This window comes from Cyprinodon variegatus, unplaced genomic scaffold, assembly GCF_000732505.1.
Source record: "Cyprinodon variegatus isolate N-32 unplaced genomic scaffold, C_variegatus-1.0 Scaffold109, whole genome shotgun sequence".
NCBI classification, from domain to species: Eukaryota; Metazoa; Chordata; class Actinopteri; order Cyprinodontiformes; family Cyprinodontidae; genus Cyprinodon; species Cyprinodon variegatus.
Genome location: NW_015150562.1, coordinates 1037409 through 1052162, shown reverse-complemented (window position 1 = coordinate 1052162; position 14754 = coordinate 1037409). Strand labels below are relative to the sequence as shown.

The following is a 14754-nucleotide window of genomic DNA, read 5'->3' as shown; positions in this document are numbered from 1 at the left end:
ATAATCTGATAGCCTAATGTTCCTTAAAGAAGATTTTTTTTAATAAATTAAACCAGATGAAACTAAGATTTTCCACTTGAGGGGTTCTGGATAGGACATATTGACAGACAAAAAGGTTTATTTAATTGTTTATTTTAAATTAAAAATGATTATATATTATTTTTACAATTTTGATATAATTACTGCTCAAATTAGGTCACTCTGTCAGCTTAAGGGCTGTATACTCCAGTTCACAACAAATCGATTACTAAATTAATTGAAGATTATTTCAATCATCAGTTAATCACGATTAAGCCGATTAATTGTTTCAGCTCTAATATATATATATATATATATATATATATATATATATATATATATATATATATATATATATATATATTGTGTTTAGAAATTGCTGTTGAATTGTTGTCATAAGAGAATTCTACCGATGAGCTTCCACAATTTCATTTATTTACCAGATTTTTAAAATTTTATATCTTTTACGTTTGGCTTAAGGACATTGTTGTTTTCAGGACCTTGATGCTCTGTTGTCGAGAGTTCATTGTTGAGGGACTATACTGTTACGTGGAAAAGTTCTTGCCTCTAGCTCCCATGCATCGTTCTGCACACAAGCTATGAAGTGGCAAACCAACACAAATGTATTGTTACCACCTAAAGGGCTGTAATGAAAAAGTTTCTGTCTTGCATAAAATTTAACAGGACAAAAACTTTTATTCCTCTACAATTTGGCAATTGCCCTTTTTAAAACCGTAATTTTATCATAAATACAATGAATGTATATATATCCCTCATATATAAAGTATTACATTTTTACATATTCTAATCCTCAAACCATTATCAAAATTATCACAACTTCTGCTATAGAAATAGAACTATTTTTACAATAATTTATATTTAGACTATCTTCTCTCTCTCTGATTTGTCATGACTGTCGTTATACACTGATTATTTCATCTCTTAAACCGTTTGTTTCAAACTTTATTTTAACGTTTCATAAACTGTGCTGATGTCTGTTTTTAATGCAAGATAAACCAATCCAGACGCTTGTATCGATATCTTGAAGATTTTAATGCAGAACTTGCCTTAATTTACTGTAACTAGATACCACTGAGGTTACGACTTAACTTACCTTATCACTCTGCTAAATCATAAGCCAACTTCAGTGCTGAGTTGTTTCAAAATCTGTAAATTTTCTATTTACCAGAACTAGGTGGATGTTTTACATTTGGATTAGAAGAAAGTCAAATAAACTAATGGGGAACACAATTAAAAAAGAAGAAGAAGACAAATAGGGAAATATTATATCTAACTTTAAAATAAGACATTTTTTGAAAACAAATAATTTTTTTTTTTTTTACTGACTGGACATTGTTTTTTGACAGGACATGGGAGATTCTGTCTACACTCTGGAGATTCCCTACCACGGAAAAACTTTTATTCTCAAGGTACAGTAAATATGAAACTTAGCTTTATGGAAGTTGTATCATGCTCCTTTGACATAAAAAAATCCCATTTTAATTCATGATGCAATATATATGTATGTATACAATTTGTTTTTCTCTGCATTGCACCTCGTCTTTAGGACTTCTCAGATTGTCTGCCTTGTTCTCATTTGTTCAGGGCTTGATGCAGTGCCCTGCAGAGTTTGTCTATCAGGAGGTGATTCTCCAACCAGAAAAAATGGTTCAGTGGAATAAAACTGTTTCTGTCTGCCAGGTGAAATGACTCTTTAGCTGATCAAACATCCTCCAGGTTTTGTTTTCAGAAATAAAGCTTAATACTTTTCCATACCTTTTGCCTCAGATCCTCCAGAGGGTTGACGACAACACTCTGGTGACATACGACGTTTCTGCTGGTGCAGCGGGAGGAGTCGTGTCTGCCAGGTAGATCAAAGATCTGGCTTCATTTATTGTCTTCCTTTTTTTCTTTTACCAATAGTTGAAGTAAATTAACTTGAAGGTGTTTCTTTTATTCTTTTAGGGACTTCGTTAATGTTCGTCGAGTTGAACGCAAACGAGACTGTTACATGTCTGCTGGCATGGCAACGAACCACGATGCCAAACCCCCATGTGGTCGCTATGTCAGGTCAGTCACTTTTTTTTTCTTGTAGATTTAGTGTCAATACTTCAGTAAATCAGAGAATCATTTTATTCTTTTTGTGATTTTTTTTATTTTTTTTTTAAACTTAATTTTAACTTTGTTTAAATCTTATATTTAAGGGGAGAAAATGGCCCTGGAGGATTTGTGGTGCTGAAGTCCAGCAGCAACCCGTCAGTCTGCACATTCATCTGGGTCCTAAACACAGATTTAAAGGTGAAGCAAATAAACACTGCAATTGGTTGTTTTTATTTTTTTTTAATGACAAACATATCTCTCCCTTCCACCCCATTGATGTTTTCCACTTTGGCTGCTTTTATAAATAAAACCATTTCATGGTTATGGAGCTAAATTGGGGTCAAATATTGTGTCTATAGAGAAAAACATTCAAACTTGAATAAAAGTTTGTTCAAAGGAAAATGACCTTAATTGGTCACTGTTTTTAAAGCATTATCAGTGTTCCCGCAGGTCCTTAAAAAGTCTTAAAAGGCATTGAATTCTTCAAAATAAAACTAAGGCCTTAATTGGTATTAAAATGTCTTAAATCAGTCTTTCATAGGTCTTAATTTTTAAAACATAAATAGGATTATTTTTATTACGATTTATTTTTGTAATCTAAATAAAACGTTAAAATTGACAATTTTTTTATTAAAAAATAACGGCTCGCCATTATTGGTTCCGTCCCGATAGTGGAACCAATAAAAGCGTTGTTGCGGCCGGGATATTTGGGAGATGCACCATTTACTTTTTGTATGGAAAATATGAGCAAGTTTAAATGTAACTAAAATTGTCTCCAGCCAAGAGTTTTCTCCATGGCTAAAACCAGGGAACATACATGAGGCTCAGTGGATTTTGTGCAAGAAGTCATTCAAGCTCGGAACGATGGGAATTAAGGCAGCGGAGTCACACATGCGAAGCACGAAACACAAAGCGTCAAAATCGAGTTACTGAGAAACAGCCGGTATTTCTGGGTTTTGTTCCACCCTTGTCTCTGCAACGCCTCCACTTATCACCAAATCAAACATACTAAGAAAACGATACAAAGAAAAATAGCTGCAAAAAAGACTTAGCACTGGTTGTGTTGTGGCTTTAAAACTGATTTGTTTTGTTCCCTGCTAAAACAAAGTTTGTGAATTCAGTTAAATAATTGTTCAAAAATATCCGTCATTTGTGTGTTTTTAGCTTTCTTCCTGTATGGGAAGCTTTTCAAAATTTGAAACATTAGTGCAGTGGTTTATGTTAAAATAAACCTTTGGGTAAAGTTGTCGCAAGCAGGTTTTTCTTGTGTTTCTTGTGAATTTGGTCTTAAATTTTTATTTCAGGTGGCATTTAAAAGTCTTAAAAAGTCTTGAATTTAACTTGCCTTAAGCTGTAGGAACCCTGATTATAATATTGATAATAGCAATAATAGACAGTCTGTCAGTCTGATGCGTTCACAACGAACACATTTTGGGCATCAAAGCGTCTGATTTACATGAAAATTCAATGTAAATCAGGCGTGGAAAGGATGAGCGGCGATTCAGAGCATCAGGAGTGGTGATTCCGAGCATTCTGGTGTCCGAGCATGGGAAGCTTGAGTTCGGAAAATTGAACTTTTGCCACGCTGGAGTGTCAACCAATCAGAAAATCTTTAAATAGACACTACATGAAAGCCTTTATTGTTTCGGCAGACATTTTACATTTGAAAAATAAAACTAATATCAAAGAGTTTAACTCCAAAGGTAAAAAAAAAAGCCATAAGAATGGTTTATTTGGAGGGAACAGAGAAGGAGCTCTAATCATTATTGCTGCACTAAAACATTTTTCGTGATTTATGGTGAAATGGTTTTTAAATACCCAAATTAACTAAAAATGTTAAAAACTTTCGATCTTATATTCTAGTACTTGCAGTTTTTACCACAAACTTTTAAAAACTCTTTATATTCACTTCCAGCCACTACGAACGGCAGTGGCTGGCCGCGTACAGAGCTTTCAGCAGAGATTTCCAGCGCTGCGGTATGCTGGAGGTCTGACGCTCCAAACAAGAACTGCGTATTTTCTTAATTCTGATGAACTGACTCCACAGATAATGTTTTGAGGTGTTCTTTCCCACTTAAAAAGTGTTGAAACTCTTTTCCCAACTCATCAAAGTAATTAAAGCCAGCTGCTCTATAGCTTGTAGCTACAGAACAGAGTGTCAAAACAACCAGCACCCAAATATCGATGTTTAAGGATTTTTGCGTGTTTGTTGTGAATTCACTATTAGGTAGAATGATGGCAGATGCTCTGTCCACATAAATATGTATCACCATGCATCTAATATTCAGCTGTTGTTCGTTTTAGGGCCGTCTGCCCCGCTACCTCATCCACCAGAGCCTTGCTGCCACCATGTTTGAGTTTATGTCCCATTTACGGCAACGGATTACTGACCTGCGAGCCTCCCACCACCACCACCACCATCATCACCATCATCACATCTGAAGCCTAAAGTAAGGCAACCTGGAAAACAGAACTACTGTTTTCTTCATCTGGAACCCCATTGGTAACCTGTGAGGAGAAACCTGTGTAGCCTCTGAGCTGAAGGGATGGGAGACAAACTGCTATATATAAAGACTTGATCTCTGAGCACAGGAGATCATGTTTCAGACCTGACAGTGATTCGGACAGAACAGATGATAATTCTGACTTTTCTCCTCTTTATGTTGGACCTATAACTGTTGCTCAGATTCACTAGGAAATGAGACTTGTTGCAAGTTGTGTTGCAATGCTTTTTACTGACAAGGAAGACCTTCATGAGGATGGAGTTGATATGAAAAAAAAACGGTTGACAAAACAGAAGCAGCTGAGCCTAATCTGACAGAACTTCTTCTGCTTTTTTCTTCTGCACCTTCTTTGTTTTCTCTTTCATCTTCCTACCTAACACAACATATTCTCACCAAACTTTTTAAAGAATACTGTGATTTTGATGAAGGGGATGCGTTACTTCCTGCTCACTGCTAGAGGGAGACATAACCAATGTACATCTGGGACTAGACTCAGTCTTTTCCCACCGTGTAAGAATCTGTTGTATGAAGTTTTTTTTGTGTGGTTTCTAGTCTGAACCCTTAAAACTGAACTCAGATCAAACTGATGATTGTGCAGATGTTAAAAATAGATCAGTATGTCCTCTTATTACAGCTCTCATGTGCCAATCACCTGATATTGCCTTTTTTGGGATGAAAAAAATGAGCTGAAGTAATTACTTGAATTAAAGATAACTGTAGTGTAAAATTGATTTCCCTACTATCCTTCCCTCATGCCCATGAAATAGGGTTAGAACAAATATTCTGCTTTTATTTTTTGCATAGTAAACCAAACACAGCTTCAAACATTATCCCCTCCAGCTAAAACGTGGTTTGCATACTGGTGCTATTTTGATCCTTTAAAAACAATGATAGTTCAAGGTTAAATCTGTCCTGAAATGTGGGCAAAGATTGTGGTTTTGTTTTAAAAATGACTGAAATTATTCCTCCTAAAGGAATATTTTTGTATATTTGACTGTGAGGAGTTTTACTTGGATGTTTTTGGAAATTGTCATCAGTGTAGGAACAAAATAATGCATGTCCAACATGTTCGGGTAATTAAATTAACCGAAAAAAAAAAGTTATTTAGATTTTAAAGCAACAGACAGTTGGACTTTCAAGTGAAGAGAATGTCAACAGTTGTGCCTTTATTGCAGTAATAATAAATACTGGACTTATTGTTGCTTTATGTTCATATCGGGCTGTTTCTTCTCTGCTCCAGTGACGTATATTAAGAGCATGAGAATCTGCTTGGACTGCTTATGTTTACTTCATTATTTTCAGAACAATTTGTAATTAATTTTAGTATCAAACATGTATATTCAAAGCCATCACTACGGACCAATTGTTTTTACTGAATTTTAAAAAGTGTCTTACATCTAATAAAACAGGGAGAACCTATCTTGTGGTTGTTTCATTGTTTTTCTTTATTAAACGGTAATTTAAATTTATTCTGGTTTGTAGAAAAGTGAGTCTTGTGAAATCCTGTTTTTACTTTTAGCAACAAACAAGAGACGTCCTGCACTCTGTGACCTTATTTGACAAACTTCAGACTGTAAACAATCAGTTCTTTTTCAAGATACGGTTTTGATTTTTTTTTCCTCTCATTTCTAAAGAAAGCTCTTTTATATTTAACTATTTTTTCATATTTGCTGTTTTACTCCTTGTTGATCTCTCTATAGAGGTTTAATATTTTTGATTTATCTAATTTTTACATCAAAAAATATCATGATGCCCTACCCTCTAAACATAATACCAGCCCCACAGCACCACAGATTGGTTTCTAGAGTGGGCAGATTGTTCTTTTCTACTGATTCATTGCTCTTGTTTTGAACCAGGCCATATTATGTTGGTGTTAACTAAAAGCTCAGTTTTGACGTAACTTATATTTTCAGATAACCTTGCGTGTTTTCTGGAGCTGATTACAAACTCTCCGTTAGACTCCACTTGTATGTTAACTGTTCTTTGCATTTCCCTCCACCTCATTGCAAAGGTGAAGTCATTGATTAACCTTATTTTTCACTGATTCAGGTGTTATAAACATTTACATTTTTTTCCTCTGGTTTTAGATTTTGGACAAAATCAGACTAAGAACTTTGAGTTTTTTGTTTTACATTTAAGTAACTTAATGATGTGCTGCTAACCTGTTCGGTGTATACCTGTTTCCTGTCCAGTTACAGCTGGAGATACGAAACAACCCTGCTGGGATTTATAGATCGGAATTTTCTTAAGTTGACTTTGAAGCCATCTTAATAATAATAATGCAGCACTTTGAAGAAAAGTCTTAGCTGATATAACCTCCAATTGCAAAATGAATAAGTGATGCTTTATAGTTTTGATTTTTTTTTTTTTTAATATCTTTGTAAAATAGAAAGTTACTAGTTTAGTATAAAAAAACAAAACAGAAATACTTCATACTCAAAGATCTCTTATAACCTCTTGCGTTTCTGTCCCCAATCTTTCAGTACATTCGGTATATTCATTTACTGAAAAAAAAAAAGCATCTACAGTCTTACTTTGCATTAATGCATTAATATGACTGTTAACATGTTGCATCTGATGCTCTTCCTCAGCTCAAAGTGCTTTTGGTTAAAAAAAAAAAAGAAATTAAGGCAATAATAAGCTACCATTTATAACTAATTTATTTACACTCTACAGAGCTGCATTACAAGATAAACCTTGAATCCACAGCACCGGTATAGATGTTATAATACTTGTGCAATTAGTCTAACTGCTGTGGAGAAAATGTGTTGTCCTCAGGCCAAAGCATAATTCACAGGACAGGACACGAAGCTGCTCACATGATTGTGCTGTGACTGTCTTCTGAGGTTATGGGTGTGTGAATTTTTTTCTTATCGATGAGAGCAAAAGCCTCTTTGGTACTCATATTGTCTTTTATGTGAGGCTGAGAAGAAGCACCAGTCATCGGGATGCCATCTCCCTGAGCTCTTCCAGGCAGACGTCTGATTCAGTGTGGAGCCGTTACCAGATTTTGGAAAATGGGAGGCTGAAAATTGGGGTGATTATTTTCAATCTCTTATTTGTTTTGTCTGTCTTACATCTAAAAGATAACTCTGTTTTGTAGGCTTCACTAAATTGGACCACATTATTGTCATAGCTTCTGGGTTTTGCACTAAGCTGAGCCTTTTGTTTTGAGATATTATTAGTGAACAAGATCATCTTAGTAAAACAAAATCTCTTCAGAGCATCCGCGGGCGACACTGAGCTGCAGAAGTGCAAATAGAAATTGCTTCAAGAAGCAAACAAGGTGCAACATCTTTCAGCAAAGGTCAAATAAAACTTCAATCTGCACTTTGTGATGTTGTGCAGACCTGCTACCAGGTGACTCTCTCTCCCTTTTAGATGGGTGCTGCTTTTAAAAGGTTCTGCATGCAGTTCTGCTGCTGCTGCTGTGCTGAGGAGGATGAGGATGATGAGGAAAAGCAACCTCTTGTAACGTAAGATGGTGAAAAAAAGAATGATTACTCTCTACCACTGCAGATCTTAACCAACTGAGTAACTAAAAGAAACCATAAAATGTTTCCTAAATTCAGTGAATGAGTTGTGTTGTGTATCCACAACATCAGTCCAGATCCGCTGGATTATTTCACGCGGGAAGTCCAGAAGCGACGAGATGAGGAGACAAACCTGTGGAGTGAACCCGGAGATCCCAGCCACTCGGAGAGAGATGATGACCGGACGCTTTACACCCTGCTTCAGGCCAGGAATAAGACCCGCATCGGATCAACAGTATGTAGAGGACGAGAAAAAAGAAAAACAACAGACTTTTTTATGCAATATATCATGTTTTATAGGTAGAATAACATACAGTGCTGTAAACATGTTTTCCTGCTTACAGATATCTGCTGTTAATGTTTTTTTTTTCATACTTGAATTGAGAAGATCATCAAACACAATTTCATGTCAGAGAATGATGACCTGAGTAAATATAGAGAACACTTCTGAAATTATAACTTCCTCACTAAAAGAAATAATCTATACAAACTATCAAAAAGGTAAACAATGCCCTTTTCAAATAATCATCCACCCCTAAAGAAAAACAAACAAAAAAAGAACAGCTTCCAAAAAGCCCTGCAGGCCTCACATGCCTCAGTTATGTGCTACTATTTTAGCTATAACAACGTTCCAAGGCCTGACTCACTGCTGACAGAAAATAGCATTAAGTTGTGGATACATTAGCATCTAGATGAAACTCAGAAAGCAAAAAAAAACAAAAAAAAAAACAATATTTTTAAAAGTGTTAAACATACTATAAAGTAAGCCTCATCCTTACAGGCAGGCACGGTAGTGGCAGGGTGATGGTCTGGAGCTGGTTGGTTACTTCGGGATCTGTGTGAGTCCTGTTCCGTGGTAGATGACTCTATAAGTAAATGTCCAGTCCATTACTTGAATTACGCAGAAGAAAAATAACCCAAAGCCACATTTTATTTGTTCAGTATGATTTAAAAAGTGGCCTACACAACTTAAAAGACTGGGAAACAGCAACATTTGTTTTCAGCTACATAAAAAATACTTGATATATCACTTGAAAATCGTTTTTAAATTACTCAGATTGTCTTAACGTGACATTAACATCCATCCATCCATCAGGGGGGGCGGTGCCTATCTCCATCAGTGCATGGCTACACCCTGGACAGGAAGACAATCTGTTGCAGGGCAGACAACCAGCACACACACTCACTCACAACTAAGGACAATTTAGAGATGTCAGTTAACCTAACAGTCAAATTTTTGGACTGTGGGAGGAAGCTGGAGCACCCAGAGAGAAACAACCCATGCAGGGGGAGAACATGCAAACTCCATAAAGGAAGACGGGGCAGGGAATTGAACCTGGAACCTTCTTACTGCAAGGCAACAGCACTACAAGCCATGTCACTATGCAGCTCCTGTGATCAACATTTGCTTCATAATCTGAAAATATTCCTGTGACAGAAAAATAAAAAGACAAAATCTGTACAGTGGCAAAATGTTTTTACAGTACTTTATATATTGTTTTTGACTAACTAGATAAAAACAATGTTTTTCCTTCCTTCTGAAGGGCTATCGTCGTCTGAGTGTGGACATTGAAGCCATGAGAGATACACGCAGAGAAGTCAGAGACAAATGGCAAACTATCCTGGAAAACCTTGGTACAACTCAAACACTCACATACACACAATCAGCGGAACAAAGCTGCTTTTGTTAAGGCTCTTCATATCATTGCTCCAGGTTTCATGGCTGAAGCAGACTCACTGCTGACAGTATCTGCTGGTGCCTCAGCTGACCGTATGCGTAACGCCCCTGCAGCACGCGCCATGCTGCACTCGTTGCACACTGAGACCTCAATCTTCAGCAGCAAGGAGCCACCACCGGAAAGATATCTCTTCATCCTGGTAAGGGAAGGCAAAAAGCTGGACTTTCATTTATGCACAACTAAATCAGGAGGGTTAATTCAACTCATTGTCTAAGTTTATATAATGGATTAAAATTACACTTTGAAAAGTAGTATATCTAAAGTCCTTCAGATGTATAATATAATGGTATTGTGCCATGACACCAATTAAGTGCACTTTTAATTCAAAATTGAGACATTTCCTTTCACTGTTAAGTGTTGATTTTCTAGTATATATTGTGTTATTTTATGACACATTAAATAAATAAATATTTTTGCCTCTAAAACACACATTTGGCATCCCAAGGCCATCTGACCTGCAGGGAAGGCAAGGCCAAAGCTGTCAAACTGCAGATTACAAGAGAAATTTTATTTTTTGCCAGTAACGGGCCTGGTAAATGTATAATGTCTGAAACTTTATTGATAAGGATTTGGATAATCAAATTCTGTGCAACGGACACATAGATGGAAAGTAAGGTGAAAAAGGGAGAGGGATAAGAATTAAGGCGGGAGAGAAAATATAGAGGCAGAAACAAGGGGGGAGAGAGGAGAGAAAAATCAAACAATAAACCACAAAACAAAATGCAGAAAATATACAGTAACTCCTAGAATTTTACAACCAAAATAAACGTCAAACTAGACTCAAGAGCAGCGAGTATCCCTTAGATACCCAGTCATCACATGTGCATGGAAAGCAAACCTATGTCGATTTCACAGTATTTTTATGGGATTTATATATTTGTTGCTTTGGCTCAGTATTTAGCTTAATGATGTATAAACATACAATTTTAAACTAATGTGAGGGGAGAAGGTTTGCACATCCCATGTGTTAAAATCTGAATCGCTTGATTGATAATTCTGAGCTTTTTTAATGCCACTGTTAAAACAACTCTAAAATCAATACCTACTAACTTAAAATCATCATCACTGAAAATATAACACTAAAGATTTTGCTGTCTGTTTATAAAAGAGGGGTCTGATTGTTTCTTTATACATTATTATATATATTATATAGGTATAAAAAATGTATTGCCTAAATTTAAAATAGATAATTCTTTTCATATAAATCCAGATTAGATAATTTAGCAGGCTGAGGCTAACGGCTCCTTTCTGACTGGCCGAGCTCAAAGTATGGCTCTACCATCTTAAAAGAGCTTCGATTTGAAAACTATTTTGTTAGTTTATGTATACTCCATTTGATATATACTATAACTTCTGTCATGTTTGTTTTGGGGGGCTTATTTTGCAGCAGGTTGATGTTATTTTTAAAGGAAACGGAGATAGGAAGCTGTGATTCTCCTGTGTGAAAGTGAGAATAGAAAAAGAAAAAAGGTCTCTGCTCATTAAAGTTTTGCACAAAAAAAACCCCAACAAATTTTAAGGGTTAAACTGTCGGGCAATTAATTAGAACTGCATTATTGTTTCCTGCTTTGTGTTTAACACATGAGGGTCGCAGCACCTCCAGCCTCTTTTTCCAATGTCAATATCCGGCAGCTTCTCTTTAACTACCTCAAATGAAAGCAAAGGCTTCTAAAATACCTTTTGCATACACTGTATACAGTGTAGTCTTTAAGAGCGGAGATGTTTTAAGATGGTAGAATCCATGTTATACGTATTTATTCTAAACCAGCCATCAAGTGCTTTATATTGCAGATAAGATTACTTCCTATTTCCTCAACTATGCATGTATCATGATAACATACTAGAAGATAACCAATGTTAACTTTGAGGTATAGATCACTAAAGTAAGGGGATAACCTTTCACTGTCTTCATATCTGCAGGATCGCCTGCTGTACCTTGACATAGCTGAAGATTTCTTGGCCAAGGCAAAGCGGTTCTACCCTCCAAAGGAGGACTCTGATGAGGAGACACCCGGCCTGGCCATAAACCTGCCCCTACTGCTGGCCAGGGTGGAAGCCATGAAGGCACGTGGCAATGATGATGATGATGAAGAAGAAGATGAGGATGAGAACGATGATTAAAAACTGATCCAACAAAATCTGCAGGCTTGTAGTGATGACAGATGGTAGCCAGGGGGCAGTACTCATCAATCTTAAATGCCTGCAAGTGTCTGAGGCCTCAGCTGAAGTTTTCACACACAAACACACACACATACCCTAAGCAGTTAAATAATTTCTATTTTTCTTTCTTCCAAATTAACCTGGAAGTCTTACAGTTTACTGTCAGATTGTTTTTCTCCCAACCAATTACTTTAAAGCTTCTTTATTGTTCATTTACTGTGCACCTTTAGGATAGCTAAGATTTTTACAGAAGAGCCCCTTTATCTGGTGTCCTGTGATTATCAGCACTTTAAGTCAACCACATGATTTGTACAACACTGACTAAATAGCCTAGCTATGTAATGTCACATTATTTATCAGATATACTTTTGTTGTTATCTGATTAACAGATGTCCAAAGCTTACATTTGATTTGAGATTAACTTGGATATAGAAAACGCTAGCGTGTTGTTTGTTGAGCTTTTTAATTGGTTCTGTGTTTTACTGAGGACTCTAGGGGATGTATGTGGGAGGAGTTTTTTGTTTTCAGGCATGCTAAGTGAAATGTGAAAAAAGTTGAATCAGTTGAGCAAGTCTTTGCTTGTTTATGATGAAATAAAAGTCTCTGCCTAAAGCCTTTTGTATGTGCAGTCACATGTTGATGTCACTTTAGACTTAGGTCATAAATAATGAAGTTAATTGTGCCGAGCGACAAAGTACTTAGCAAAAATGTTTACATACCCATGCACATTTTCTCATTTTCTAATTTTAAAACCTTAAACCAAAAAACATTTAATTGTGATTTTATAGGTTAGATTAATGGTCACCAACCTTTTTAAGACTGAGTCATAGGACGGGCTAGAATTAATTGTCAATCATTCTGGTGATCTGTTTCCATAAGGCCGTCCTACGTGCTCGTCCCCATTTTCACTTAACCGTGGTGAGTCTGACATAGTGGAAAAATTGCAAATCTCGTTTTGGAAAATAAGCCTTTATGGGCGATCCAAACAGCAACTTTTAAACAGAGCGTGCATGAGGAGAAATGGGCTTGTGCACGCCCTTGCACGTGTTTAAAAGGCGTTCCCTCTCAGGAGCAGGCACAGGGTTGTGCATGTGCCTTTCTCTTTTAAGTGGAGAGGGTGGGTCTTTCGAACATTCACGAAAATCCTCCACTATACCCTAAAATTCTCTTTAAATGATAAATTAAAGCTGCAGCATAAAATACCATTTCAAACTTACTCCATTGGTGAGTTGATATCTTTTAAGAAGATGCTGTGGGCACCCCATGTGGTCCTAGAGGGCCCTTAGTGCCCGCCTTCACCTCGTCTACGACCCCTGGGTTAGACCAACTCAATGTGGTGCAGATTCTAAAACCCTTGTTCAGCCCCTTTTAACTTAATTATTTGCCTTTAGAGGTAAATAGAGTCCCTCTGTGTTTAATCTTAGCCCAGAGGTTTGATGCAGATCTATGGTAAACAGACATTGTCAATAAGACCAAGGATCAGAGCTGACAGATCAGCGAAATGGAATTTCATTTAATTGTCAAGTTATAAAGAGTACCTGAAGTTTTAAATGCCCCATAGAGCACTGCCCATTCAGGTTTAAAAAAAAAATAAAAATACAATGTGACAATTCAAAGAAAATCCCAATAAAGAACAATGATTTTTTTATTGCAGTGTGGAGAAAATAACAATTGATTAACTATTTTAAAAGGAACTTTTGTTTGAAGCTGGGTTGCTTATAGCCTAAAGTTACCCCAGCAGTTCTCCTCTGTTGGGCAGTTCTGTTCTGTCCTGATCCAGTACAGCCTGTTTGATGTGTGACCATCCCGCTGGGGCCCGACCGGGTCACAATCTGCATGGTGACGACTGTGTTTTTGGTGATCAGCTGCTTGTTGTTGTTACATAAGGGAGACACTCCAGTGAAAGCACATGTTTGAACACTGATAGAGCTGAGTTAGAGATATTGTGTTCAGGAATTAGAGGGTAACTTTCCACAGAGCTATCTCTCCAGTGGGCCAGCACTTTGTGTCAGGGTATCCAGTGTTGCAGGATGCTTCCTGTCTTCCCAAACTCGATCCTTGGTCAAAACTAAATTAAATGCATTTCTCACAATATTTTTCCAGGGCCAGAAGCTGTTCCTCACTCCCACTTTCTGTCTCTTTGTCGGTGACGGCTCATTTAAATGTCACATCACCGAAGCTGTGGCAGCGTTGTTACACAACACAAAGTTCTCCCTCGCTGAGCCCAGACTGCTGTGGCTGCAGGGGCGATGATGTTTGGGGAGGAGGGGGTTGATGGCTGTGACAGACTTTATTTTTTGCTCACCTTTACAGCAACACCGTGCCACTTGTTTCATTAACATAGGATGACTCATACAACAGCGGCAAAGGCCATCTTAACTCCTGCAGATTAAGCTTGTGGCTAGTCACAAAAATAAAAAGCACAAATTAACAGACTATCTTTCCCCTCATCCTTTGGCATTTTTAGCTTTTCCTCTTTAAGTTGACTCCCAAGCTTATCGGTCTCAAAGTTCTCCAGATAAACAATTCAAATGTAAAGTAAATAGTTATGCTTGCAAATGTTTGTATAATCAGTAATTCAGTGTTGTAAATAGCATTTAATCTAGCATTGGCATTTAATTTCACAGTTAAAGTAAAAAATGACAACTGTTACAAAGTAGCTACATTAAATAAGAACTAAAAATGTAATTAAAAACATTA

The 14754-nt window shown here is 36.7% G+C and overlaps 2 protein-coding genes across 3 annotated transcripts in view; both read left to right on the top strand.

Moving 5' to 3' along the window:
• stard3 (StAR related lipid transfer domain containing 3) overlaps positions 1 to 6033 on the top strand; it is a 10297-nt gene extending 4264 nt beyond the window's left edge. The window contains exons 10-15 of the mRNA XM_015374867.1: positions 1386 to 1448; positions 1624 to 1719; positions 1807 to 1886; positions 1984 to 2088; positions 2223 to 2316; positions 4423 to 6033. Of these exons, the coding sequence (XP_015230353.1) occupies positions 1386 to 1448; positions 1624 to 1719; positions 1807 to 1886; positions 1984 to 2088; positions 2223 to 2316; positions 4423 to 4560 (576 nt within the window). The 3' untranslated portion in view covers positions 4561 to 6033. The remainder of the gene's footprint in view (positions 1 to 1385; positions 1449 to 1623; positions 1720 to 1806; positions 1887 to 1983; positions 2089 to 2222; positions 2317 to 4422) is intronic.
• Positions 6034 to 7502: 1469 nt separating this feature from the next.
• LOC107084783 (melanoregulin-like) lies at positions 7503 to 12658 on the top strand. Of its 2 annotated transcripts, none has more exons than XM_015374787.1 (7): positions 7503 to 7659; positions 7845 to 7908; positions 8004 to 8098; positions 8228 to 8390; positions 9700 to 9790; positions 9870 to 10033; positions 11815 to 12658. In XM_015374787.1, exons 3-7 carry the CDS (start codon positions 8004 to 8006, stop codon positions 12013 to 12015), a joined length of 714 nt encoding a protein of 237 aa, XP_015230273.1. In that variant the 5' UTR covers positions 7503 to 7659; positions 7845 to 7908; the 3' UTR covers positions 12016 to 12658. The 2 variants fall into 2 exon arrangements, with proteins under 2 accessions (XP_015230273.1, XP_015230274.1); XM_015374788.1 differs by having other exon boundaries at positions 7845 to 7929; positions 11815 to 12015.
• Positions 12659 to 14754: the final 2096 nt, after the last annotated feature.

Coding starts and splice junctions, on each gene's coding strand:
- LOC107084783 (XM_015374787.1), top strand. CDS start 8,004: ATGGGTGCTGCTTTTAAAAGGTTCTGCATGCAGTTCTGCTGCTGCTGC. Junction 8,391..9,699: donor AGACCCGCATCGGATCAACA/GTATGTAGAGGA, acceptor TTCCTTCTGAAG/GGCTATCGTCGTCTGAGTGT. Junction 10,034..11,814: donor AAAGATATCTCTTCATCCTG/GTAAGGGAAGGC, acceptor TCATATCTGCAG/GATCGCCTGCTGTACCTTGA.